The sequence below is a fragment of the Oculina patagonica genome, chromosome 1 (assembly GCF_052425735.1).
Source record: "Oculina patagonica isolate OP01 chromosome 1, crgOcupat, whole genome shotgun sequence".
NCBI classification, from domain to species: Eukaryota; Metazoa; Cnidaria; class Anthozoa; order Scleractinia; family Oculinidae; genus Oculina; species Oculina patagonica.
The window spans coordinates 8241527-8266922 of record NC_135758.1 but is presented as its reverse complement, the minus strand read 5'-3'; the positions used below and the strand labels follow the sequence as shown (position 1 = coordinate 8266922).

Here is a 25396-nt window from a genome sequence, read left to right as displayed (position 1 = left end):
CCCCCTCTTTCAGCTCACTGATCTATATATGTATCCTAACCCAGAATGTTCATATACCCCTTGATTATCAAGCTTCAAAGGAACGAAGACTTGATCAGATTGCTTCGGAAGATAAACTGAAAGCCGAGTGAAAGGTCTGGCACTATCCTGTTTTCCCGCGCTTTTTTTACCGCGAGATACTCGGTTCTACGTAGCTAAATATGGCAATGATAACCAAATATGGGATCTCCCCATTGGCCATCTGCGCCCGGCGGAAAATTTCCGTAAACATCACAAAACATGCAAAACTACCCAGTCAATATGAGTTAAATATATCACAACAGCTGAGGTTTGGACAAAGAACGCTGGCTTGAAGTTGCTTTGTCATGTTGGGTACTTCTTGTGTCCTGTGTGCGATGTGACGGCGGTTTTCTTGGGCGCGCTTTATCACCCAAGATGCCGAGAAGCGATCGGTCGAAGGCGCAGAAAGATCAGATCGGAGAAATGTCCTTGTTGGTAAACGGGCTGAGTTTTTCGTCGCTGGATGTTGGTTCTATCAAAGATGCCATTCGGAAACTTGATGCTCGATTAGAAGAAAATACAGCAAGGTAATTTAATATGAAAATTTATCAGCGATCTTTCAAAGCTTCTTTCAAGCAAATTGCATCTGGATTATACAGATGTGATTCGTGCAAGCTTATATTAAATTTCTCTTCTGCAATTGCCCCAGTTAACAGAAAGTTTATGTGTAAAATAATTATACTTAAATAAAGTGAACAACTGAGGCTTTGAAACCATAAATTGGGGAGTAGGTTAAACTTAAACGTTCTACAGTAGCTAGCTGTACACTATGTCTTTGAGATGGTGTTGCTATACATGTACATTTGTTCTTTATAGTGTTTCATCAGTCAATTCCAGCAGTCAATTCCAGCAATGCCCAGTGTAAATGATACACTAATAATTTGTTGTTAGTTGGTTTGTTAAGGCCAACATGCAATACCTGTTGATCAAGCAAAGCTTTTTGTCAACCCCCATTTTCGCCCCCAGAGCCCCCAATCCTTCTGTTCTGTGCCAGGGATTGAGACCTCTGGCCGGCTCCAACACGTGAAGTCCGCGATTCACTGACTCATTGTCAAATCTTTCAATTCTGATTGGCTGAAAATACAGAACAAGCACTCTTCGAATGCTCAAAAATTGGGACCAGCCAGAGGTCTTGAACCCTAGCGCAGACCAGAAGGATTGTGGACTCGGGGCGTAGAATGGTCAACACCAGGAAAGTTGTTCAGTACATTTAGTTTCCTATTTGTTGAGTCACATTGAGCAGGTCGCTTGTCACAAATGAACCGAAGTAAAAATAAATGGTCTCGCTCACCATGAGTCTGATAAAAATAAGAAAAAAAGGGGACTAAGTTTTTTGTTTGTCCCATGCTGCCTTGTGTACTTCTTTTTTATTTTACCGTTGAGTTTCAAATTATTTTATAAGAATCAATAAGAACTCAGGGGAGAACTCTCACATGAGAATATGAATATCCAGTTTCTTCAGTTTGTTTCAAGGATGGAACATGCTATTTAATCTGTATCCAAAAAAAAAAAAAATTTTTTTTTTGCGCCCCCTCCATGGGGGGCTACAATTTTAAAAAATAAAATATAAAATAAATAAATTACAATTTACTTTGAGTTTACCTGGTAAATCACTTTCCGTTGGATAGCATAGCTAGTTTTGTAAAATGCTTATCCATTCGATGGTGATTTATCCAGTGGATGACAATTATACACACCCTTTAAACAACCAGGCCTGGTAGGTAATATAAAGTGGTGTAAAAAATTAACATGACTACAACAAATGTTTCATGTTATTAGTTTGCAAGAAAGTTGGGGACAGTTTGTGGATGTCTGCAACACCATTTCAAAAGACAAAACTCAGGATCCATCAGAATGGCTGAACTCTAAAGATGCAGTTGATTTTTTGACGTCTTCCAATGTTACGCAGACCAGTGCTTGCTTGTATGAGCCTATAGCACTCAATTGCTTCTTAAACAATGTGGTAAGTCGTTTCAATTTTTAATTATACATTTAATATTGTTTCCTGTTATTGTATTAGTAGTATTGTGGGAGGCGCGGTGGCCTTATGGTCAGCGCGCTCGACTCCGAGTCGAACGGCCCGAGTTCAAGGCATGACCGGGGCCTTGCGTTGTGTTCTTGGGCAAGACACTTTACTCTCACAGTGCCTCTCTCCACCCAGGTGTATAAATGGGTACCGACGAATTTACTGCTGGTGGGTAACCCTGCGATGGACTAGCATCCCATCCAGGAGGGAGTAGCAATACTCCTAGTCGCTTAATGCTACGGAAACCAGGATAAGCTCCGGCTGTATAGGCCTCATGGCTCGGAGACAGACTTTACCTTTTACCTGTTAGTCTGGGTTCAAGCCCTGGCTGGGGTCACTGTGTTGTGTTCTTGGGAAAGGCACTTTAATTTATACTCCCACAGTGTCTCTCTCCACCCAGGTGTACATGTATAAAATAAATGGGTACTAGCAAAATTATGCTGGGGGGTAACCCTGCGATGGTCTAGCATCCCATCAAGCTAGGTGGAGTGGAAATGCTTCTAGTCCCTTAATGGTACAAAGACTGCGATAATTAAGCTCTGGCATAATGGGCCACTTGGCTCGTCGCAGACTTTACGTTACCTTACCTTACTTTCCTCAAGCTTACACAAGTAAAACATGCATGCAATGCTGTAATACCTGTGGCCAGTACTGAACATGAACAAAGGGAAAGGAAAGGAAAAGTTTAATATTACGGTAATCAAAGTACCGTAAAGTTCCAGGAGTCTTTGTATCCAACAGACTCCTGGATAATCTGGGGAGAAATGGTACAGATGCAAATTCAAATCACTCTTAGGTTGCCGCCTGTTTAATTCTTCTATCTTTGCTGTGATTAATAATTTTTCATTTACTATGTGTACATGTAGATTCAGGCCCTGGAGCGAAACCCTGGTAAAGAAGAATCCATCTTTGAAGACCTTGTCCAGTTTGCTTCTCAACAAGGTATTCTAATGCCGTTTGGTCGCCCAGAAAAGAACGGTCCAGATGGTGAACAAATGGCGGAGGTTCCTTTGAACACTATAGTCATCGAAGATGAAGATGCTACTGATGTGTTATGGGAAGCCATAAGGAGTAAGATTCGGAAAGGGATTTGGACACTCCTTGCAAACTTACCTCTGTCCGATCAACACAGTCAAATACTCTGTGATCAACAAACCAAAATCAAGCTGTTGTGCGACTTGTGTTTTCTTTACCCTGCAGACGAAATCTGGAAGGGGTATAAAAATTATCGCAGAAAATTGATGGATCAGTATATCACCAATAAAGTTTTGTTACAAGGGATAGAGACGGATTTGGCTGTTTCTTCTGAAGTCCCAAGTGATGTTGTGTCATTTGTTCAGTTATGCAGAGCTGTTGAAATTATGATATACGAAGATGCAATGATTTTACAAGAAGGCATTTTCCCTGCCACAGTACCAAGCTTTGAGTTCATCTACGAATCGTACTTAGAGAAAATAACACAAGAACTGAAATCCGTGTGCCAGAGCTTTGATGTCAACAAGAAGGACCAACAGGAATTCTTAAGTGACGCAGCACAAGCATCTGGTAGCAGAAGAGGTTCCAATGTGTCAAATGTCAAACAGACTGATTTCAAAGACAATCTGTTAGCTCACAAACATTGCTTTGAAGCAATGGTTGGTTTGGAGAAGCTTGTTCATAGAGTTACAAGTCAAAAATCAGACACTGAAGGTATGTAATTACACTGTAGCCTGTGTACAGCCAGCTGCTCTCATAAAAAAAATCAGAGAGTCAACCCTCCAAAAACGGAAGATTTTGAAACACATTTCAGAATAAATATTAACGCTATTTTTCAGAATAAATATTAACCTTTTTTCCCCTTAGTGGTCATTTGGCCTTTGACTGCTCAAGTTTGGTCGCCAGTGAAAAATTCTAGTCGCTAAATTAAGCTCTTGCTTTCAATCCTTCTTCTCAATTATAGTTGCCATGGCTGGAGACTACAGTTTCAATTTAGTTGCCAGCTAGAAATTTTTAGTTGCCATGGCGACTAAAATGGTCTTAACTTGGAGGGTTGAGAGTTGCATCTGTGCGTCAACATTGATAATCATGTTCTTTACATGAATTATCCTTTCATTAAATACCATCTCAGTATCACCATGTCTGGCATTCATTAGATGTGGAGACAACAAATGACAGAAAATGTTGTCTGGCAGGCTATCCTTGCTGGAGACTGTTAGTGACCTTTGCTATGTAATGCAAGGCAGTTGGACAAACAGTTTACATTTACATGTAAAACTGCAAACGATTATAATTGATCAACCAGTCAGGCCATTTTCAATCAATTATGGGGAAAATTGCCTTGCCTTGAACACAAGCTTCAGTGGTAATTTTCATATGTCCTCCTTCAATCTTTCTTGAGGAGAGTGGCATTTACTGTATATACAGTCCTGTATTTAAATTAATCAAATACTTTGTATATAGTTACAGTCATGTACATGTACATTTTTGTACTACATGTATTTTGTGTTTTCCCATAGGTAGTCTCTACTAAAACTTGGACTTTCTTAAGGGAGGACTTGGGGGGTATGGGGACAGAAAACTGCTATTTTTTTGCACAGGCATCCCTTTTTAAAGCTGTCTTGTTGGCATCCAGTGTAAAGTGAAAAAAATAATGTCAAAGGGCCACCTATGCAATGCCAGTGCAAGAAGTTTGAGCTACATGACTTGTACACTGTACTCAATTTCTGGTGTCTCTTTTCGCAAGTTTTAATTTACAGCACATATTAATTATAGTGATCATTGAGAATCAGAATTCATTTTTATAGTTACAGTGTGGGGGGGGGGGGGGCGGGGGGGGGGGGGGGGGGGGGGGGGGGCCGGGGGGGAAAAAAAAAGGGAAAGGCCGAGAAGATAACCTTTTACAGTATGGCTTTGTCAGCTTCATCCTGACTATTCATCCTGAACAGATTTACAGGCTTGCAAATGCAGTCCTTACAGTACATCATCGCCACAGTATTCTTGTTATTGCCATGACATAATGAAATTATTGAAGATGAAGTTTTCAACATGACACGAGCATGGGACAAAGAAAAATTCTGAGCCCCAGAGGGGAATTGAACCCATGGCCTCCCAGATACCGGTTGGGCGCTCTAACCAACTGAGCTACGAGACTCGTTGTGAGCTGGGCCATTTACTTGGGTGATATGTGACACGCGTCCTGCATACTGCTAGGATCAGCAATGTCGAAATCATCAAGTTTGTACAAATAATAAAGATGGTAAATTTTAAGCTCGGTAATAAATAATGAAGATGAAGTTTTCAACATGACACGAGCATGGGACAAAGAAAAATTCTGAGCCCCCGACGGGAATCGAACCCATGGCCTCCCAGATACCGGTTGGGCACTCCAACTACAAACTTAATGATTTCGACATTGCTGATCCTAGCAGTATGCAGGACGCGTGTTTATTACTGAGCTTAAAATTTACCATCTTTGTTATTTACTAATGAAATTATTATAAATAAATAACACTTATCAATATCTTTGTATGCTGTAGGAAGCAGAGCTGGTGGTCTGCAGAATGTCACAAGGTCCCCTTCCAGTCCAGTTTTAGGACACAGGAATCCCAATCGACAAAGCTCCAAGAAGAGCACTGATAAGCCACTTTATGTGACAGAAGGGAATTTGCCTTTACCATTTGGTAAGAGGGTATACTAGGAACTAAATTTTTTACATACATGAAGATGCATCGTGCGACTTTGTAACCCAGGGGGGGTTCTCCGGCTTGTAAATGACAGGGATGATCAAAGGATTTTTTTGGGTTGGAAAATTTGGCAAGTATTTTTTTGGGTGACTTGATTTAAATTGGGGATTTTTTTTGGGTAGTGAAAACATACTAAAGTGCCTTGGCGCGGCCTTGGCGTATTTATGGTATGATAAATAAACAAACACGAGCGTTTAATTTTTTATGGTTTTCTTTGTGTTATATTATTGCCCCTCCTGGCAATTTAGGGGTAATTTGACAAGCGATTTTTTTTAGGTTTATTTTTGACCCAGGGATTTGTTTGGGTATTTCAGAAGACTTAGGGACATTGAAATAGGAAGTTGATGTAGCCCCTTGAGCCTCAATCCTTGTATTTCAAAACTTGATTCTCAAAAATTTTAAGTCTGGAGTCAAGAATTTCAAGTTGGGGGTTTCGAGTCAAGAAAACTAATGAGCTTGACACTTGACCCATCTCGAGACGCGATCCTCAATGCTCGATTCTTGCATTTTGAAATTTAAGTCACTCAAAACTTTGAGACGCGAGAATCAAGTTTCATGGATTGAGTTGAGACTGTCAACTAACTTAATTTAAAAGGTACTGCCTGCAGAAAAGTCAATGATAGCTCACAAAAGTTGGTGGTCAACAGAGACACAAATAAAATTGCCTAGTTGGCTGGTCATGTCTTGATCAAAAACCAAATTCTTGCAAGGTAAAGTAGTGAAAGTGTATGAAAAGCACTAGGGGGAATTTTGATATTGATCACCTATTCATGTACATGTACATGTAGGTTTAACTGTATCATTCTTTTGTTTAATTCAGGCTCTGGTAGTAGTAGACTTGATTCACAACCCCTCGGCACTGGATCATCTTCGAGTCAGGACTTGCAGCACTGGCAATGGAGAGATGAATTTAAGAGCCACACATCAAAGATATCAATGGCTCTTAGTGAGAGTCTCAAACAGGCATGTGAGAAGGCTCTGGATGAGGAGATGCAGTCATACAAATCTTCAAAGAGAATTCCCACAGTTAAACTAAAAGGTTTGATAAAGATCTTTTTCTATTATTAGTGTGTCTTTTAGAATTAATAGGTATTTGGAAAAGAACAAGATCATTGCTAGTTACAACCCTCCAAGTTAAGTCCATATATTTTAGGCAACTAAAAGTTTGGAGCTGGAATCGAAGTCGCTAGCCTGGCGACTAAAATTGAGAAGAAGGGTTGAAAGTGTGAGCTTAATTTGACCACTAATTTTTTTTACTGATGAACAAACTTCAGGAGTCGGTGGCCAAATGGCCATTAAGGAAAAAAATAAACTTGGAGGGTTGAGTTATAAGTTTATGTTTACATGTATTTTGCCATCCTTGTTTTCAATAATGCAATATTTTATGTTAATTACCTGCAGATGATGTTGTTGGTGGTAAACAAGATTATCCAAGGAGGATTGCAAAGGTATTGAATAATAAGATTCAGAAGGACTCTTATTGATTACTAAGATTCACAACAATTATTTTTTGTTATAAATCTTATAACCATTAAAATATCAAGTTCTGTTACTTGCAGAGCAAATTTAAATTTTTAAACGCAATTCCAAGTTTGGCGATTTCAACTAAGCCTGTCCCTAATTTCTAGCAGTCTGTTGATAAGCAGTCAACTATAGGGCAATTATTTCATCCTTCTTTAAAACATAGGTGGCACTATTATGTTTCATATGAGAAAATTGAAAACTGGATCTTAGCAACTTGCTCAGGCAAAAAATTTGAATTGAAAGTAGTTGCGATGAGCAAACTGTCAATCACTATTGGAACATTGCACCACAACATAATTTGCAAAGTTCCCATCAAAAGGACATCCAGATTGACTGTGATGCTCTGGTAAGCGGCCAGCCTCTATTGTTTGAGGCATGGTTCCTTATGAGCTAGCTCATAATTGTAATAGAGCAGATTTTATTACAACCACTTTAATTTTTGAACTCCTGAGGTGTTTGCTAGCTTCATGAAATTACTGATTATCATTCTTCTTCACTGTTAGATTTTGGACAAACTGCAGTAGTAATAATTATTACCTTACTAATTTTAACAATCTCTATTTTCACTTTTGTTTGGTAATAGTGTTGTGCCATTATTATGGAAGAGGCTGATGATGTTCTCCCACTAGCCAGCAGTCATGGAGGAAAACTCTTCCATGTTGTCAGGTCATCATTTGTTGACTCATTGGAAGCTTGTCTGAAGTCTTACCATTCCAGATTAACACAGGTAGTGCAGATTGAGCAAATGTGAAAAGTGAAGTGTTTGACTAATGGTTAGCTTGCTGGTCATTGAACCAAGTGTGTTTGAGCCCTGGCTGGGTTCACTGTGTTGTGTTTGTGTACAAGACTCTTTACCAGATCATTGTCCCTCTCTCTACCCAGGTGTATAAATGGGTACTGGTGAATTCAATGCTTGGGGTAACCATGCTATGGACTAAGACTAGCATCCCATCCAGGGGGGAGTAGAAATACTCCTCCAGATAAGTGCCTGCCTGATTGGCCATTAGGCTCCTATGCAGACTTTTGAATCATTGAGTATTTACAGGTCATCCAGTTAAGGTCCTTTTCCAATTATCCATTTACCTTGCTATTACGAGACACCTCTCCTGATAAAGTGGGCACATACACTGTGTTCTTGTCTATGTTGTGGTTTTATTTTGTTTTTGGTTTAAAATTTTTCAAACCAGTTTGGTTTTTATTTTTCATTGTCCCCTATTCATTATCATAATCTGAAACAAAGGGAAATAAAAATCAAACTGGTTTGGAAATTTTTAAACCAAAGATAAAATTAAACCACAACATCTACATCATTAGAATGTCCACTCATAGGGGAGGGGGTACTTAGTGGGTCTGATTGTAATACTAACAGTATATGTAACTTAGTCATTTTAAACTTGTGTAAAACCCTCTTACTTGATGATTTTAAGATTTGTGCTTGGTATTTTTCTTATAATTTCAGTTGCTCTCAGATTTCCCCAAACAATGCAGTGTGGAGTGTCTATACACAGTTCTTAGCAGTGCTGTGTTTGTCAGAAACCAGCTGATGCATTATGAGGAGGTCTTAGGATCTGAGCCAAGGTACATTTTTAACAATCTGCAAACTGGTGTTCAACCAGGAGTTGTTTTCCCAACTAAACATAATTTGTTTTTAATTTTGGGTTAAAATCTCAGTAGACGAGGCAAGTGCCTTGTCTTGCCTCTTGCTAGTTATGGCCCTTTGTAAGTGTGCTGTTTGTTTGTTTGTTTGTTTTAATTATGCAAATGGAAATGTTGTAGTCATTAAGAAAATTTGTTGACTTGTACTTTAGCCTCTTTTGAATGGCCACCTTGTTACTACATCACACTTAAACATCCACTTAATATTTGGGGCTTTTCAAAGGCCCCATTACTACAACATGTTACTCCAGGGGACAATTGCAAAACACCTCATGACATATTTATACCATGTAACACTCATTACACCACTCGTTCATGTAGAATACTTAACTGACTAAACAGCACTGCGGTTACATGTAGCCTACCTGGCATTGTGGTTCGCCTAAATAGCACTCTGGTTAGCCTACTTCAGCTTGGTTTGCATGCAGTTATCTTATTCCTCGTGAAGCAGTTATCTTATTCCTCGTTAATGCCCTCAAATAAATGTCCAAAATGCGACTATCCAATATTTTGTCGATGATTTTGAAAATAGCCTGCGCTTCCCAACGCTAATTATACCTCTTTACGAACCAGAAAGAGCCGCTATCTTAAAATTAAAGCGGAGTAGACCCTGGGAACGAGTCAGGGTGTCGCGGGCATGCCCGTTACTAGGCAACAAAAACAAATTAACGGTTAAAACCGGTTATCACTCCTTATTTATAACACCCCCCCCCCCCCCCTCCCCAACCCAGAGCTTCGCGAGGCCCTGCGAGTCACGTATTACTAGTTATAATAGGGTTAGGAAAATTAAGGTTCTAACTGCTGGTCGTCGGTGGCCTAGTGGATATCATTCACGTTTGGCATGCCGGCGACCTGGGTTCGAATCCTCTTGGTCTCAACTTCGTTTAACTAAAAAAATAAGTTAAGTGTGATTTGTACCTCATGTATGAAAAAATAAGAAGTCTCATGACATTAACTGAGTGCAGGATAGTCACTCCCGTTGCTCCAGTGGTGCCTGAATGAGCAGGATTCTACTGTTAGTAATAACTTACTATACTGTATACATTGTGTAGTTCTGAAATAATATTCTTCTTTTAAAATTCCAGACGCCCCTTCCCTGTTTTACATCGTCAGTTCAGTGAACTTGTCGACAGTGTAAGTGATCAGATTATCAGTTACCATGACAACCTGATTTCAACTGTCATTTTACAAGATGCGCACAGTCATAACTGGGCTGATCACAGGCCTTTCTATGAGGTATGTCTACCTGGTGTAACAGTAATATTGTGTCTTATCAATGTTAACACAATTTTTTAGAAGAAGTTACATGCACCGTTGATAATGGCATAAGGTTTATGTCCAGGAGTGTACTCTGAACTTTATATCCACAATCTCATCTGGTGATTGAATTTGAAGAATTATACAATGTCCCTCTGTACAGTCCTGCAACTTAATTTTATGATCAAAAAACAAACTTACTAGCCAGCATGCAAATTAACAAATGGTAAACGTCCAAGCGTGAACTTTTGAGATACAGATGCACGCGGGAGGTTGCTAAGCACGAAAGAAGCGTAGCTTTTTGAGTGCTTAGCAAACCTCCCAAGTGCATCATTCTGTAACTCAGTAGTGCACGCTGTGACGTTTACCATTTGTTTTATAGCACAACTTTTAGGCGATTTACAGTTTCTTTGAGGTAAAAGTGTGCGCGCTTATTAAAACAATTTGCGTGTAGTGCTTGCCTAAATGCTGACGAAAACCTTAAAGAAAAAAACAAACAAACAAACTTTTGATTTATTTCAAACAAGTTTGCATTATACCTCAAAGTCTTTCAGCATTGTGGAGAAATGGTTTTTCTTATGTTTAGCTTTTCAAATTCACAGGAAAATTGAGAAAACATGTAAAAATTCCGTGAAGTAGTGGCAATTTCTTGTGCCATGCCGCATATGATCAGCGCACGCTCAGGTTGAAGACATACGTCAGTGTGCACCCATGAGCAAATAGTAAATGCCAAATCAACCAATCAGAACGCACGCTTCACTTTAGTTGTGCTATAAGTGGATTTTTGCACGGTGCACGGTGGGCAGATGACATTAATTTTTTTACTTTTTTTATTGGAAGATTATCAGTTAACTTGTAAGCTACTGAGGAAGACCTTTTGGCTAGCAAACAATGTTTTTTGAAGCTGAAAAATGAACATCCATCTTCTTTGTACCCTGCTAGCCTGCATGCTCTAGTCGGCTAGACCCCAGGGGGGGGGGGTACTCCGGCTTGTAAATGACGGGGATGATCGAATGGAGGCAAAACTCAGGACCCCAAAAAATCCCTAAGTCTTCCGACATTACCAAAAAAAATCCCTGGACCAAAAATAACCCCCCAAAAAATCTCTTGTCAAATAACCCCTAAATTGCCAGGAGGGGCAATAACATAACACAAAGAACGCTTGTTTTGTTTATTCATGATACCATTAATACGCCAAGAGCACTTTAGTTTGTTTTTAATACCCAAAAAATATCCCCTATCTAAATGAAGTCACCCAAAAAAAATCCTTGTCAAATTTTCCAACCCAAAAAAATCCCGGAATCGAAAATTTCAAACCCCAAAAAATATTTCGATCATCCCCGTCATTAATAAGCCGAAGTACTCCCCCTGGGGGCTAGACCAGTTGAAATTTGCAGAATTGGTGCTTAAGTTTAGGTCATAGCCAGTTGTCAGCTCAGGAGGCTTAAAGTTGCATAAAATAAATGTATGCACTGAGCATGCAAGTTCTGTATATTTGATGTTAATTAATTTGTCTGAGAACAGAAAACAAGAGCAAAATAATGGCAAAGAAGCAATTCTGAAGGTTTACCTGTTGTGGTTTAAATTTATCTTTAGTTCAAAATTTTCAAACCAGTTCATTTTTTAATTTTTATTGTCTCATATTCATTATCACAATCTGAAAGAAAGGAAAATAAAAATCAAACTGGTTTGAAAAATTTTAAACCAAAGATAAATTGATAACATCAGTTTTAAATTGATTTTGAATTTTTTGTTAAATTTCTATGCAGGATGAAAGGTGCTCGTTTTCTGTCCAGATGTGGAACTTTCATCTCCAAGGTCTTCGTCACAACCTGTGGGATAACTGCCCTCCTGACAAAGCCCAGGAAATGTTTACATCTGTCCTTCACAGCTCTTTAGTTACCTTGACAACAAGATATAGCCGTGTTAGTCCTTCAAGCAGGCGTGTCAAACAATTCAGGTACATCCTCAATAATTACTTAATACTATGTCTTACTTAAACCTTTGTGTGTGTGTCCACACATCAGGCCGTACAGGCTGTATATTATATATTGACATCAATGTCTGAATGTGTGCAGCTGAAGCACTTTGCAAATAATATTTAAGACTTACATGATTGTACATGTATTTTTAGTGTCGGCTCGAGATGTTCGCTAATTCGATTATTGAGCCAAAACTAAAAGACTAATTTTACAGTTTAGTTCTATTAAGAATGGTATATTACAAGACAATGTATTTTCTCGTTATAAATCCATGTTGTCATGTTACATATTTTCCGAGAGTATTATTTTGTTTAGAATAGATATTATTTTTTTTCTAACCTGCTATCAAAAAAGAACGCCTGATCACAGGTTAATTTTTCTCGTAATGACTGTACGGCCTGTTTCGTTTTTTATTGTAGTATTTTTTGGTGTTTAAATTCTTCAAGCTTTTTAATGCTGCTTTTAATTACCAATTGCAATGTTCATAATTTTCATGTGTTGTTTTAGATCAGACATCACTGCCATACTGCTGTCGACCCTATCATTTTTGTGGTCTTGTTGTAAGTCGATTCCAAGCTTGTTAAATCCACAATCTTCCATGGCTCCATTTCCAACAATTCACAGTCTGTGCTGCTGTTTATTAGCTACACTGGTAAGAAGAACATTTTATAACATGCGTTTATTTAATGCCAGTAGAGCGGTTTTCATTATGAGGCAGCATGGCCGAGTGGTTAGGGCACAGGACTTGAAATCCGGAGGTCTTGGGTTCAAGTTGTGTCACGTAGATCCGAGAGCGACTCTTCAGCCACGCTTATAAATAGCCAACTGGTTCTCAGTTGGGATTTTTAACCCTTTTTTCGTTTAATTTGTAATATATTTTGGCCTTATTAGCAGTTGTGCTAAATCAGTTACCAAGGGTAAACAACTGCCTTTTGAAAAACAAAGTAACACTTTGGCCAATCAGAAAAGACAAAGACAATCCAGTGAACCAATCAAAACCCAAAGGAAGTACATGTAGCTGGCACAAAGCACAGGAAAACGTGTACGAGCGAGCTACAGTTGGTTTTATTTCAGTTTTTTGATTGGTTGAGAAAGTGGCGTGATTTTCGTTAAGGGTAGTAATGCAAAATCAAAGCAAACACAAGTTACTTTCAATACCAAAGTGAAATTGTTATGAACAACAACAACAGCAATGATAACAACAGCAAAATAACTACAAAATACTAAATACAAAGTACTAAGGCGAATGAAAGGTTTTATAAAGAATCAAAGTACAAAATTTATAATTCAGTGGGGTCAGTTTATAACTGGCAGCTTGTAATGGGTGCAGCTTGTCGAGTGGTTGTTACGTGTTACTCCTTGATGCAATTTATATTCATGAACAACCATTAGCCATGAAATAGGCTATTCAAGTAAGGTTTGCAGCCCGGGGGGGGGGGGTGGGGGCACTTCCTATAAATGGGCTAATGGGGATGTGCCGCTGGATGGGGTCGCATTTTCACGACTGGACTGACTATAATGGGGTCGCCATTTCAAGCATTTTTTATAGGGTGACTAGAATGGGGTCACACTTTTCCGGGATTTTGAGAGTACGAAAAATCTGGCAAGTTGTGATTTATGAACGGAAATATCCGCCAAAAAAAATGTTACCGTATTTATTGCTGTTGTTCAATATTTGACAAACAGCTCCCAGAAAGTGACTAAGTTGGGGTCGTAAAAATCAAATTAATCCAAAAGTGACTAACATGGGGTCTATAATTCATATAGGTCACTGAAAATCGCAGTAGTGACTAAAATTTTTAGTGTGTGTGTTGGTTTGTTCTTGTACAGACTATGGTCAGCTGCCCATTGGAGTCCCTGTGCTCTCACGTCATGGCTGAAACATCATATAACCAGGATGAAACAAGCAACAAAGCTGCTTGGTTGTCATGGTTACATCCTGAAGTCTTCAAAAGTCACGAAGGAAGGTAAGGTTTATAATCATTAAAATCAGTAATTATTATTACTTTTTAACTATAACAAAACCAGAATCTGATTGTTCATCTTTAGCCGGTTATTAGCCCAAAATGGACAGTTTACATGTACGTGTCATACGTCTTGTAACTGGACAGTACGCGTCATTTTGCGCGCGCTGTTTTTTGGTTTTACGTGCATCACGGTTAAAAACAATGTTTTTATTTGGTTATGGTTCAGGCTTTGTGTCGTTCAACCGTACTTCTTTTTCTACCCCTGTAAACTTGAAGGTAACATTAAAATCTTATAAACACATGCATGTAATTACAAGTTAAAACATTGAAAGTTTTAAGTTCTACTTGTTTCAAATATTACATCTTATTTTTTAACTTAACTAGGTTTGTACCCTATACATGTACTGGTATATTCTAAATGACACTACCAACACATTGAAACCTCTCTTAAGTTGAATTGTAAAGTGATGTTTTAGCCGTTTATGACAGTCTCCCATGTACATCAAGCAAGCAAGCCACTGAAGACAGTCTGTTCACACTGTTTTATTTTTTTTTTTCTAGTTTGGCTGCTCTACCAGACAGGCAAGCTACGTTTGTGCTTTTCAAGCTTATCGTCAACCAACCTGCCCCTCAATGGTCACTGTTCTTACGAGTAAGTTTACTATTTGCTGGATACAGACAATGCATGAGCTAAGGGCTTGTTTTCACCAATTGAATCGTAAGAGCATTTATGTACCAAGTGAAAATCGAAAATCCGGGAGTCGTAAGCGGAGTCAAGCTCGACGGAATCGGAGACAGAAGAATCAGAACGTTTGTCATTTTCTTCCGATTCCGCTTATGACTCCGTTGCTTATAAACCAGTAAGAACTGGATTGACGGAGTCGCAAGCACAAGCGAAAGAACGAACTAGCTCTGCTTACGACTCCGTCCGTGCGATTTTCACTAGATCGTAAAACTCTGTGCTTTTGATTACGGCGCCAACTCTGACTCCGTCGCTAGTTTTCGATTGAGTGTCGTAAAACCAGAATCAAAGTTGTGACTGTGGCTAAGACAATCTATTGAACCAATAAAAAATCCAAGAAAATACATGTAGCTGGCGCAAAACGCGGGAAGAAGTATGTGAGCAAATCATGATTGGTTTTGGTTTTACTTTTGATTGGCTGAGAAAGTGGCGCGAGTTTTATAACCCAATCACTAAGCGTAGTAATGCAAAACCAAAGCAAATGCAATTACGTTCGACACTCAACTGAAAAGCGATCTATTTTAATTAGATTGGAGCTAAAGTTGCTAGAGGGATGTGATGTAACAATTCCTTACCCGATTTGCTGTATAGTTTGTTTGATGATCAAGATTTTGTTGTTTCTATTTTCTAGGCTCTGCTTAGTAGGAATGCAAGACTTCCTGTTACTATTGTGAAGTACGGAGGTAATGGCTTAATAATGACTTGTTTAATGAACGTCAACCTAAATGTAAAACTCTCTTATTTCATTCAAATTCTAAGTTGAGGACATAAGCTCCTGTATGTTTTCGACACTAGTGAGAATAGTGACTATTATAAACTATACCTTACCCTTGTCACTTCTACAACGTATAGTTCGATTTCGTGACTTACATTGGTGTGAATTCATTCAGAGAGCATGGTTGAAGGGTGGGAAGGGAAGAAACATACAAGGAATACACCACATTACAATTTATTAAGGATGGCTTAAAGGGGCTATGTCACGCAATTTTAGGCAATTTCGGCATTGACCAACTGGTCATAGAATTAACTGAAATATCACAACAACACTTAAAACTGTAAAAGAACTCAAAAGAAACACAGGAGACCAAAAAGGGGCATGGATGGGCAAATTTCGCGAAGATTACAACGGATTGCGTTCGGGTAAACATGAAAAACGTCGGCCCGACTTTTTTCAAGTTTATCTCAATTTGTATGAAAGTGTCAGTTACAGGTCTTTGCAATGCTCGAAAATCCTCCTTGATTGCTATGTGGCCGTGATTTTGCCAATAAAAGACTTTTGCTCTGCCAATTTGAAGTTTAGAGCTCTTAAATAACGAAAAAAATACCGTGACATAGCCCCTTTAAAAGAACGTGCACAGAAATTAAGTAATTCTAAAAATAAAAGTCACAATCATTGAAGTTGCTGGATGGGTGGAGGATGAAGTGATAAACCAAAAAAGCAGTCAAATTTATTGCGAACATTGTGACATCTTTTTCTCTACCCTGGTGACTTTAACATCGTTAAAATTAATTTTAATAAACTTCACCCGTTCCTAATCAATGCATAGAGCAGTTTTCAATTGAGTGTCGTAAAACCAAAACCAAAGTAATTACTCCGGCCAATCACAAAGGACACAGACAATCCAGTGAACCAATCAAAACACAAAGCAAATACATGTAGCTGGTACGAAGCGCGGGAAAACGTGCGCGAGGGAGTCACGATTGGTTTTGGTTTTAGTTCTGATTGGCTGAGAAAGTGGCGCGAGATTTTTAAGCCAATCACTAAGCGTAGAAATGCAAAACTAAAGCAAACGCAATTTACTTTTGACACTCAAGTGAAAACCGCTCTAAAATTAATTTTAATAAACTTCACCCGTTGATAATCAATGCATATTCCTTCCAGACCTGTGCAGTCTTAGGACTCCAGTAAATGCCTCATATTCAGACACGTCTCAGCCTGTGGCGTCCACATGGTTTGAAGACGAAACGACGTCATCAGAACAGAGCGCAAACAAGTTTAAACAGGGCGTGGTGTGCTCTTTGTACCACATTCTCTTCCAGTGTTCAAATGAATCTTCAGGACTTGTTAGTTATCTTATGGCGATAGTCAGCAGGTATGATAAAATTATCAGCATCTTTCTTAAAACAGTTTCAGAGCGTTACGACGAAACCTATCTTCAAACAAATATTGGATATTCTGCAACAAACGTGACGCCAAAAGGTCACGTGATGTACCTTTTGCCCACGCGCATCTGTGACGCTTTTTTGGGGGGGGCAGAATATCGCGCATTTTAGCGGAAAAAAGGCAATTTTTTTAAAGATTTAAAAAGCTCAAACCGCCATTTATACAAATCAAAGAAACAACAAAACGGAATAAAAAAATTTCATCATACTCGAAGGAATACTTTAAACATGCTTTTTTATGTCTCTGTATCCATCGTTAGTTTGACGAAAGTACATTCTCAAACTCATTAATATTTCTCTTAAACCTTTGTTGTTGACCTTTTCAAGGGAGGATAGCTGGAAGTTTTTTGATGCTGCCTCATCAGGATTAAAGATTTCAGATGCTTCGGAGGTAAGTAGAATCTAATACACGCTTTGTCAATGTACTGGTCTTTCTAGAGCTAGAGTTATTGTTGTGACCTCACCCGGGTAATAGGTATCAGATTGGGCTCCTGCTGTTGTATTGTGCTTTTAAAGTCATTGATGTGCCTCGTTCCGAGATGTAGTGGGTGATCAGACAAATATCAAATATCATCCATTTTACCGCTATCTTGTTTGGAAACCTCTTTGCGAATGATACATGCTTTAAATTCTAATATTTGTACTTTTTTGCCTTTGTAGAGCCCTGTTTGGCTTGATTGTGTCTACAGGACATTTGACCCTTACATTGTCAGGTAAGCCTTTGTTCGTCAAGCGAAAAGTAAAAAGAAGGGGACCATTTTGTTTTTGTTACGAGCTGAGGATTACAACAACCCCGAATATAAAACGGATTCAGGCAAAGAGTAAGGGAGAGGAGGATTTAAGCACCACATTCTACAGTAAACAGCAGAAGTCATTGTTACGTTGTTTTTGCTTTATTTTCCTCAATTATTAAATGAATCCTTCGGATAAACAATTCTCACCTTTGTAGAAAACGTAAAGCCACGCACCTTCACATGAAGCAAAGGGCAGACGCGGCATTTTTTCCGTTTACGAGGAAAACAAACGTGATGAGTTAGTGACTGGTGTGGTTGCTAAATTACTTGAATACTGACACCAGAGGAACTACTATGAACCAAAGCACAGTGTATTCCAAGCTTGATAAAATAAAGCCTACCATTGTTACTGGGAGGCGGGGTGGCCTAAAGGTTAGCATGCTGGACTCTGGATCGCGCGGTCTGCATTCAAACCATGGCCGGGGTCACTCAGACTGTGTTGTGTTCTTGGGCAAGACACTTTTCTCTCATAGTGCCTCTCTCCACCCAGGTGTATGAATGGGTACCGGCAAATTTAATGCTCAGGGGTAACCCTGCGATGGACTAACATCCCATCCAGGGGGAGAAGAAATACTCCTAGTCGCTTCATGCCAATGAAACCAGGATAAGCTCCGGCCTGATGGGCCACTAGGCTCGAACGCAGACTTAACCTTTTCACCTTTTACTATTGTTACTCGCTAAAAATCTTTGTGATTTTATTCGATCAGGTTTTTGTATCCATCGTTGTTGCTGTTGTGTGAGCAGGACAAGAAGGTTGCAAAATCGTACAACTTTACATCCATGAGTGCGCTCCCGTGTGGATGTGAGCGCAAGAAATCGCCCAAGACAAGAGATACCAAGAGTAAGTCGATAAGTCTCTCGTTTGATAGCATTGATTTTCTAGTATTTCGCAGATGTTTGAACAAAAGGCCAAAAGTGGGCGTTTTGAAGAAACTGGTTTTCTGCCTGTAATTCTATTAATAGAAGTCCAGAAAAAGAGTGTTCCTCTATGAAAATGCATGCAGAATGCGCTCATCTCAAGAGGCACTTACTAAAACAAGGCCGCTTACTAAAAAGACGTCTTTAAATTGTGGAAAAAAAAAACACACCTAGATGTTAGATTATCCGGATTATTGGCGGCCTTCAAGCTTGGGGTGAAAACATTTTTTTATGTCATCATTATTTAATCGTGGGGTGGGGAGGAGGGGGAGTTTGACTTATTTGTATTATTAATAATTTTGTCTTACAAATAGAGAAATATAGTTTAGAATTTTGTAACAGTTTTGTACACAGTATTGATATTCTATTATTTAATTCTTATTACGTTTTTAGATTTGTCCAATAGCGATCTGTAGCTGATCTACGGTCTTAGTATTGAGTGTCCTACTCTTTACACATCCTAATGGCTTATGACTTCTATATTTTAATTCGTTTTTATTGTAGTTTTTGCCATTAAATTGTGATAAATAAAATGTCACAATCTTGCTGCAGTGCTTGAAGAACTGAATAAGTTATTTTTGTGCAGTTCCTTTTCCCCCCGTTAATTTCTACAGTGTAAATAAAATGTCGCATTGTTGTTCATTGTAGATCAGACCGAGGTTCTGTACGCTGCACTCCAGGATCTGTTGAATCAGCTGACTCAGCATTTTTGTGCGATCCCTAGAATCATGTGTCAGTTTTTGAACAAGCTCCAAGGTATGCGGTAACTAAAATTTAATTGTGTAACCTTAACTATATATATTCAGTATACATGTACTACTTACATTATCTTAGCACGCTATGCAGACGTTCCGTGACTTGCGTGACGACTTTGTACATAATCGAACTTCAAAAATAAGTCACGCAAATTTGTATTCTAGGGTAAATACTGTCACAGTTCCTGTTTTCACCGAGGGGTATAAATGGATAACGGAGGTCTGCTAAGTAAACCAGCGATTGACTTGATTGACTTTTTTAGTGCGACGGTACTTACGAACGATATTTTTCCTCGATACTAACGATCAGAAATGACTGTAGGTTATTTTAATTGCCTTTTTTTTAATTACAGAGTCGGTACATCAGAAATCGATAGATTTATCAAGCGAGACAGCTGGAATTAAGGTAAAGACGATGTAGTAGTTGTGCTTTATTTAATATCAAGGTGAAGTTTTCCGATTAATATTGAGGTGATAAATTTAGATAAATAATTGAGTCCTTTCTTCGTTCGCTCTCAGGTTCTTCCTCTGCGCGAGAAACGTCTGATATTCCACCCGACAAATCACATATAGATGACGTAGCTTCACAGAGATCCGTGTAATTTCTTTGATTGGTTAATTTTGTTTGCGCGCGAAAATTCTAAAACCGCGCAACCAACCAATGAGAGACACTAGACAGATCTTTGTAGAAGCACGTCATCAGTATGGGATTTGTTGGTTGAATATCGGACCACGAACGCCTCTCAGGGGGGGGGGGGGGGGAGCGCGCAAATAGATGTCTGTGGGTTGTTTTTTTGGCTGAGAATGTAGCGGTCCACACTTTTTAATGAGTCGACAAAGAATAAACTGACAGCAATGTTTGTCTCACCCAAATAATTTCGTTTGCGAAATTCGAGCCAATTTGAGCGAATTTTGTGTTCGATAGAATCCTCGTTTCCTCCTCCTGACCTTACATTTATTTTCCCCCTTGCAGGTTCTCGCCAGCTTGCTGTATCGATGGCTCATGGATACCGACAGAGTATGCTCCGTCTGTGAGGCACAGCTAAGCTCAGAGTCTCAGAGAAGCGTTGCTATGTTTGCTGAAATAGTATGGCATGTTCTTGTAACCCTTGGAAGAACCGAAGGTTGGTGACATCAACGAGTGATCTTACTTGTAAAAACCTGTTTTCATGCCTTGAAATTCAAGATGACAGCCTGCAAAAGAAGTGCATGTCAGATAGCCCGGGGCTAGTGGATTTTGCTGCCGGGCTAGTGGATTTTATCCTTCATGGTGCCCAACGGGCAATTAATCGCGCTTATAAGGATTTTTGGGCTGGTTGAAATGTAGCCTCTTTCGCACGTGACGAGCCAAAAGAAACTCTGCGTAGGAGGCTAGTTTAAATTTCTTTCGGGCTAGTAAATCCTGGCTAGTAAATCAAATTTCTTTGCACCCTGAGATGAGCAAGTAGGAAAAGTGAGTTACAGCAAGGCACCCAAAAGTGTGACCACTTTTAATTTATTCACATTCTTTCGTGCAGATTTAATCCAATCAAAAGCCGTAGATAGCTTGCAGTTGACTTCTGATTGGATTAAATCTGCACGAAAGAATGTGAATCAGTTAAAAGTGGTCACACTTTTGGGCGCCTTGCTGTAAAGGATTCTAGAAGGTGTGTTAAAGCTGACCTGTATGTTTTCTTTTTCTTTTTACCTAGGAGGTGTGCGGAATCCTGCCCTTCCATCCGACGTGGACGCACTGTTGATTTCCAAGAGAGACTGGTTGAATCAGAAGGTTGGACAAGTCAAGGCACACATTGCAAACCAGTGAGTATGCCTTGTGGATGGCGTGACAGCTTGTCACGTTGTGTTACAACTCTGAATTCAATAGGCATCTTAAACTGGCCAGGGTTTGATGTGAAGTAAAGTTCAATATTGATGGTGTTGTTGCTTTCAAATCTATGAGTTGTCCAAAGAAAGGAGTACACAAGGGATTCTGCAAAATTGTGTGCAACAGGCTTGTTTGTAAAACTGTTAAATTAGTGCAGGGGTTGTTAGAGCAGTTTTCAATTGAGTGTCGTAAAACCAAAACCAAAGTAATTGCTCTGGCCAATCACAAAGGACACAGGCAATCCAGTGAACCAATCAAAACTCGAAGCAAATACATGTAGCTGGCAAGAAGCGCGGGAAAAACCTCCGCGAGCGAGTCACGATTGGTTTTGGTTTTAGTTCTGATTGGCTGAGAAAGTGGCGCGAGATGTTTAAGCCAATCACTAAGCGTAGAAATGCAAAACCAAAGCAAACGCAATTTACTTTCGACACTCAAGTGAAAACCGCTCTATTTGGCCCAGAAAGGTAATTCATTGGTTGTGTTTTCAGGGCATATGAGGAATATCAAGTTGAGACTGTGTACGAGTCAGTAGCTGATCTTCAGTTCACTCACATGGCGTCTGCACTGTTATCAGACACAAAAGGTGAGAATCACGTAAAGTATCAACGTCGTTCCCAGGTCTCTCTCTGGGGGCGGGGGAAGAGAGACCCTGGGAACGAGGTTGGTGAAGTATGCATCGCTTTAAAGGTACCAAAAGTCTTTTTCGTTCTTTCTTCTATAAGAAAAGTGAAGACCTCTAGAACCAGGGTATCAAAAAGGCGAACAGGTCGCAATAAGTACATGTACATGTACAGTCGTGGGGAAATGAGTTGGATGTTTAGAAACTGGGTGTGGCAAGGTGTAACTGGGGGTTAGATTTTCCATTCAGGCATGTAAACTCTTGCATTATCCTCTTGTTTTTCCCCTCTGTAGGTGCAGCGTCCCTGAGACATGCGTATAACTTCATTCAAGCAAACAAGGTATTAAACGCAACAATCAATACTTCTGTTAGAATGTAATCCTTTTTTTAACAAACTCTTCCGGCCATTTATGGTGCTTTTACTTTAACTGGTCCAAAATACAAATTGCTCTTAAATACTTTAGCTCGACTATTTTTGAGACGTAAAATTTCGAACATAGGCCAAAACGTAACAGTGATTTGAATAAAGTGTTTACATTTTGACCAGTTGTCAGTCGTAGGAAACGCGGTGGCATAATGGTTTGCGCGCTGGACTCCGGATCGAGCGGTCCGGGTTCGAGCTCTGGCCGGGGACATTGTGTTGTATTCTTGGGCAAGACACTTTACTCTAAGAGCCACACTCCACCCAAGGGGAAGGTAACAAAGATGCAGTGGGTAACCGTGCGGTGGACTAGCATTCATCCATGAGGAGCAGAAGTACTCGTAGTCACTGTGTTCAGTGATTGTGGGCCTGGTCGTTCTTATAGGCTTTGAAGACAGACCTTCATCCTCATCACTTTGTTTACCCTCGGATTTGAAGAGTCACCTGCTTATACAGCTAATATCTCCGAGCATTTCACAGTAAGCAAAGTACAATGGGCAAAGACCAGACCACAACACCGGTAACTCCATGCCCTACTCTTTACGATAAGCGTGTGGGTTCTTTTACGTCCCCTGCTGACCATAACACTGAAGATGCAGGAGACGGGGCCTACGGTTTATCGTCCTTATCCGAGAAGACTAGAATATCTAACCATTTGCAGATGTTATTGCAAAGGCAGCATATTCTCCTCAGTTATTTTAAGACCCTGACCTTAGCTTAGTTCCTAGGTACACTTCAACACTACTGAAGCAAAGTTGCTAGTCGTCTGTTAGCTTTCATGATTAGTAACTGTGATCTTCCGTATTACCCAGGACTGGCTGATGAACCTGGTTCTCGTCCCAGGCCACATCCTTCCCCCTGAACCGTCACGTTCCATTCCTGGAAGCGAGCAAAGCTCAGGGTTTAACCCACTCCGACAGTTCGCCATGATTGGCGAAGGAGCGTTTAACCAGGACAAGATTGCCTCGTTTCCATTTGACTGGGCTAGGTTGCTTCAGAGTAGCCTGGGTACGTCTCCAGACACAGTCAAGCGCCTGGCCTTCAATCGGAGTGAAATGCAAGAAGGGGCGTTTTTAGAAGACAGCGAGAGAGAGCTTGTGAATGCCCTAAAGGGTCATTATGGCGTTACTGTGGGGGGAGGGGATGGTGATCAGGCTGGGTAAAGCGATGCCTGTTTCTGTCAACAAGTTGTAGATAATAGTAAATACTATTAGTTTTAACTTATAAATAGCAAAACAAAACTGACAAAGAATTAATGCGCCTTATATTCGTTATTTGTAAAATTTATTGTTCGTTAATAGGATGCCAGTTTTAAGGCTGTATATTTATTTTGATAATGTCAATACCTCACTTATAAACCATACTTAATCAACTATAAACGCTTATGGGGTTGATTGTCACATCAATTCTGATGTTTTACTTGTAAATAACTGAGAAAATAACTGATAAATAAACTGAATCTAGAAAGACAAAGAAATGGTGTGTCAAATAGTGTCTGTTCCGTAGGGTAGGGGTAGGGGCAATCGCTTAAATAAATATATAGGTATGCGCCGCCTCAAAGGGTATGGTTTTTGAGCCCTTTTAGTCTGAAATATGGTCTAGTTTGTTGATTGTTATTATAGCTAGATCTCATTAACATCGGGAATATGCAGCCCTAAGCAAATTATGCAATATGCAAGCCGAAGCAGTTTCTGGGTAGGCTTGGTCTGAAAAAAGATATCGAAGTTTGGGGCAGGTCTGAAACAGAGTTGGAAAAAATCGCATATTTGGTATGAAATAGAGTAAGGGCTTCAGGAAGCACGAGGCCCACTTCCACCCAAATGTTCGGACAGTACCCCCCCCCCCCTCTCTACCCCCTCAGGGTGTGTGATTAATACCTTCGTTTGAAGGCAATAAAAATTGCGTAAGCTAAATAGTCTACCCTTTAAGTCCCGAAGTCAAAATATCTTTTTCTTCATTTTTTATGTAGACCATGTTTCTTTAAATAATGCGCAAAAATTAACATAGTCTGGTACATCAAGACAGTACTGCCTGATTCGTGTTTTCCTTTAATCTCAGTCAACTAGTCTTCTTCAAGGCCAATTTTTCACGCTCTACCATGACGCGCAGATTGCTAACAGATTGTAACAGGCCTTGGTTTTCGCGCGACGCAAATAGGCAAGCAGATAAATATAGCGTCGGATCGTAGGCTTTTAATAATGTTGACCAGGCAAAACATTACCAAATGCATTTATTTAACGATTATTTTACTTGTAGCCTTCATATCGCGCGAATTGAACTTGAGCGTATATGCGTAAAACAGCGTAAAAACGTTCATTTTAAAATGTATATTCCTCGCCATGTTGTCAGTGACCAGAATACGATCATCTTGAGTAGTTGTTATTCCCCATGGATTTCGCAATCCACCCAAAGCAGTCTTACCAGTAAAACGACCTTCTAAAGAAAACTGTTGAACACGGCCGTTATACTGGTCACATACCAGAAGGTTCCCGCCTTTGTCTACACACAAACCAAAAGGTCCCTTAATACCCATCTCCGTCGCCTTCTTCGCCGAACTCGTGCAAAAACGTTCCTGAAATCCCAAACACTTTGATGCAGTTATTTCGACTGTCAGACACAATAAGCAAGTTCTTATGAGTTATGCAGCTCAATGGGGGATCTAAGGTTCTTTCTCCGCGGTCGCCAACTTTGTAGTGTTTGACCATTTCGCGTCAACACTTGCCTTCTGTTATTGTTCGGAAACGGAAAGTCTAAGAGGAATTGTTTGGGACTAGCAGCTCGCGATAATTATAAACCAATCACAACTTGCGCTATTTTTCATATTAATTAAAACTATAGACAGGAACCATCTAGTCAGTGTAAAACCCTTTTCACTGATCCCTTTCCATTGCATATAACAATGCAGTCAAACAAAGAAGTCAGGCAA

The 25396-nt window shown here is 39.7% G+C and overlaps 1 protein-coding gene across 2 annotated transcripts; it reads left to right on the top strand.

Moving 5' to 3' along the window:
* The first annotated feature begins 249 nt into the window (after positions 1-249).
* On the top strand, positions 250-23941 carry LOC144654135 (uncharacterized protein KIAA0825-like). Of its 2 annotated transcripts, none has more exons than XM_078514236.1 (25): positions 250-587; positions 1840-2023; positions 2953-3775; positions 5602-5745; positions 6629-6847; positions 7210-7256; positions 7916-8059; positions 8792-8910; positions 10074-10224; positions 12015-12205; positions 12735-12879; positions 14058-14194; positions 14756-14846; positions 15568-15619; positions 16819-17029; positions 17427-17490; positions 17760-17812; positions 18601-18734; positions 19460-19567; positions 19920-19972; positions 20540-20690; positions 21258-21366; positions 21919-22013; positions 22343-22389; positions 23283-23941. In XM_078514236.1, exons 1-25 carry the CDS (start codon positions 436-438, stop codon positions 23631-23633), a joined length of 3975 nt encoding a protein of 1324 aa, XP_078370362.1. In that variant the 5' UTR covers positions 250-435; the 3' UTR covers positions 23634-23941. The 2 variants fall into 2 exon arrangements, with proteins under 2 accessions (XP_078370362.1, XP_078370365.1); XM_078514239.1 differs by having other exon boundaries at positions 2953-3779; positions 5606-5745.
* Positions 23942-25396: the final 1455 nt, after the last annotated feature.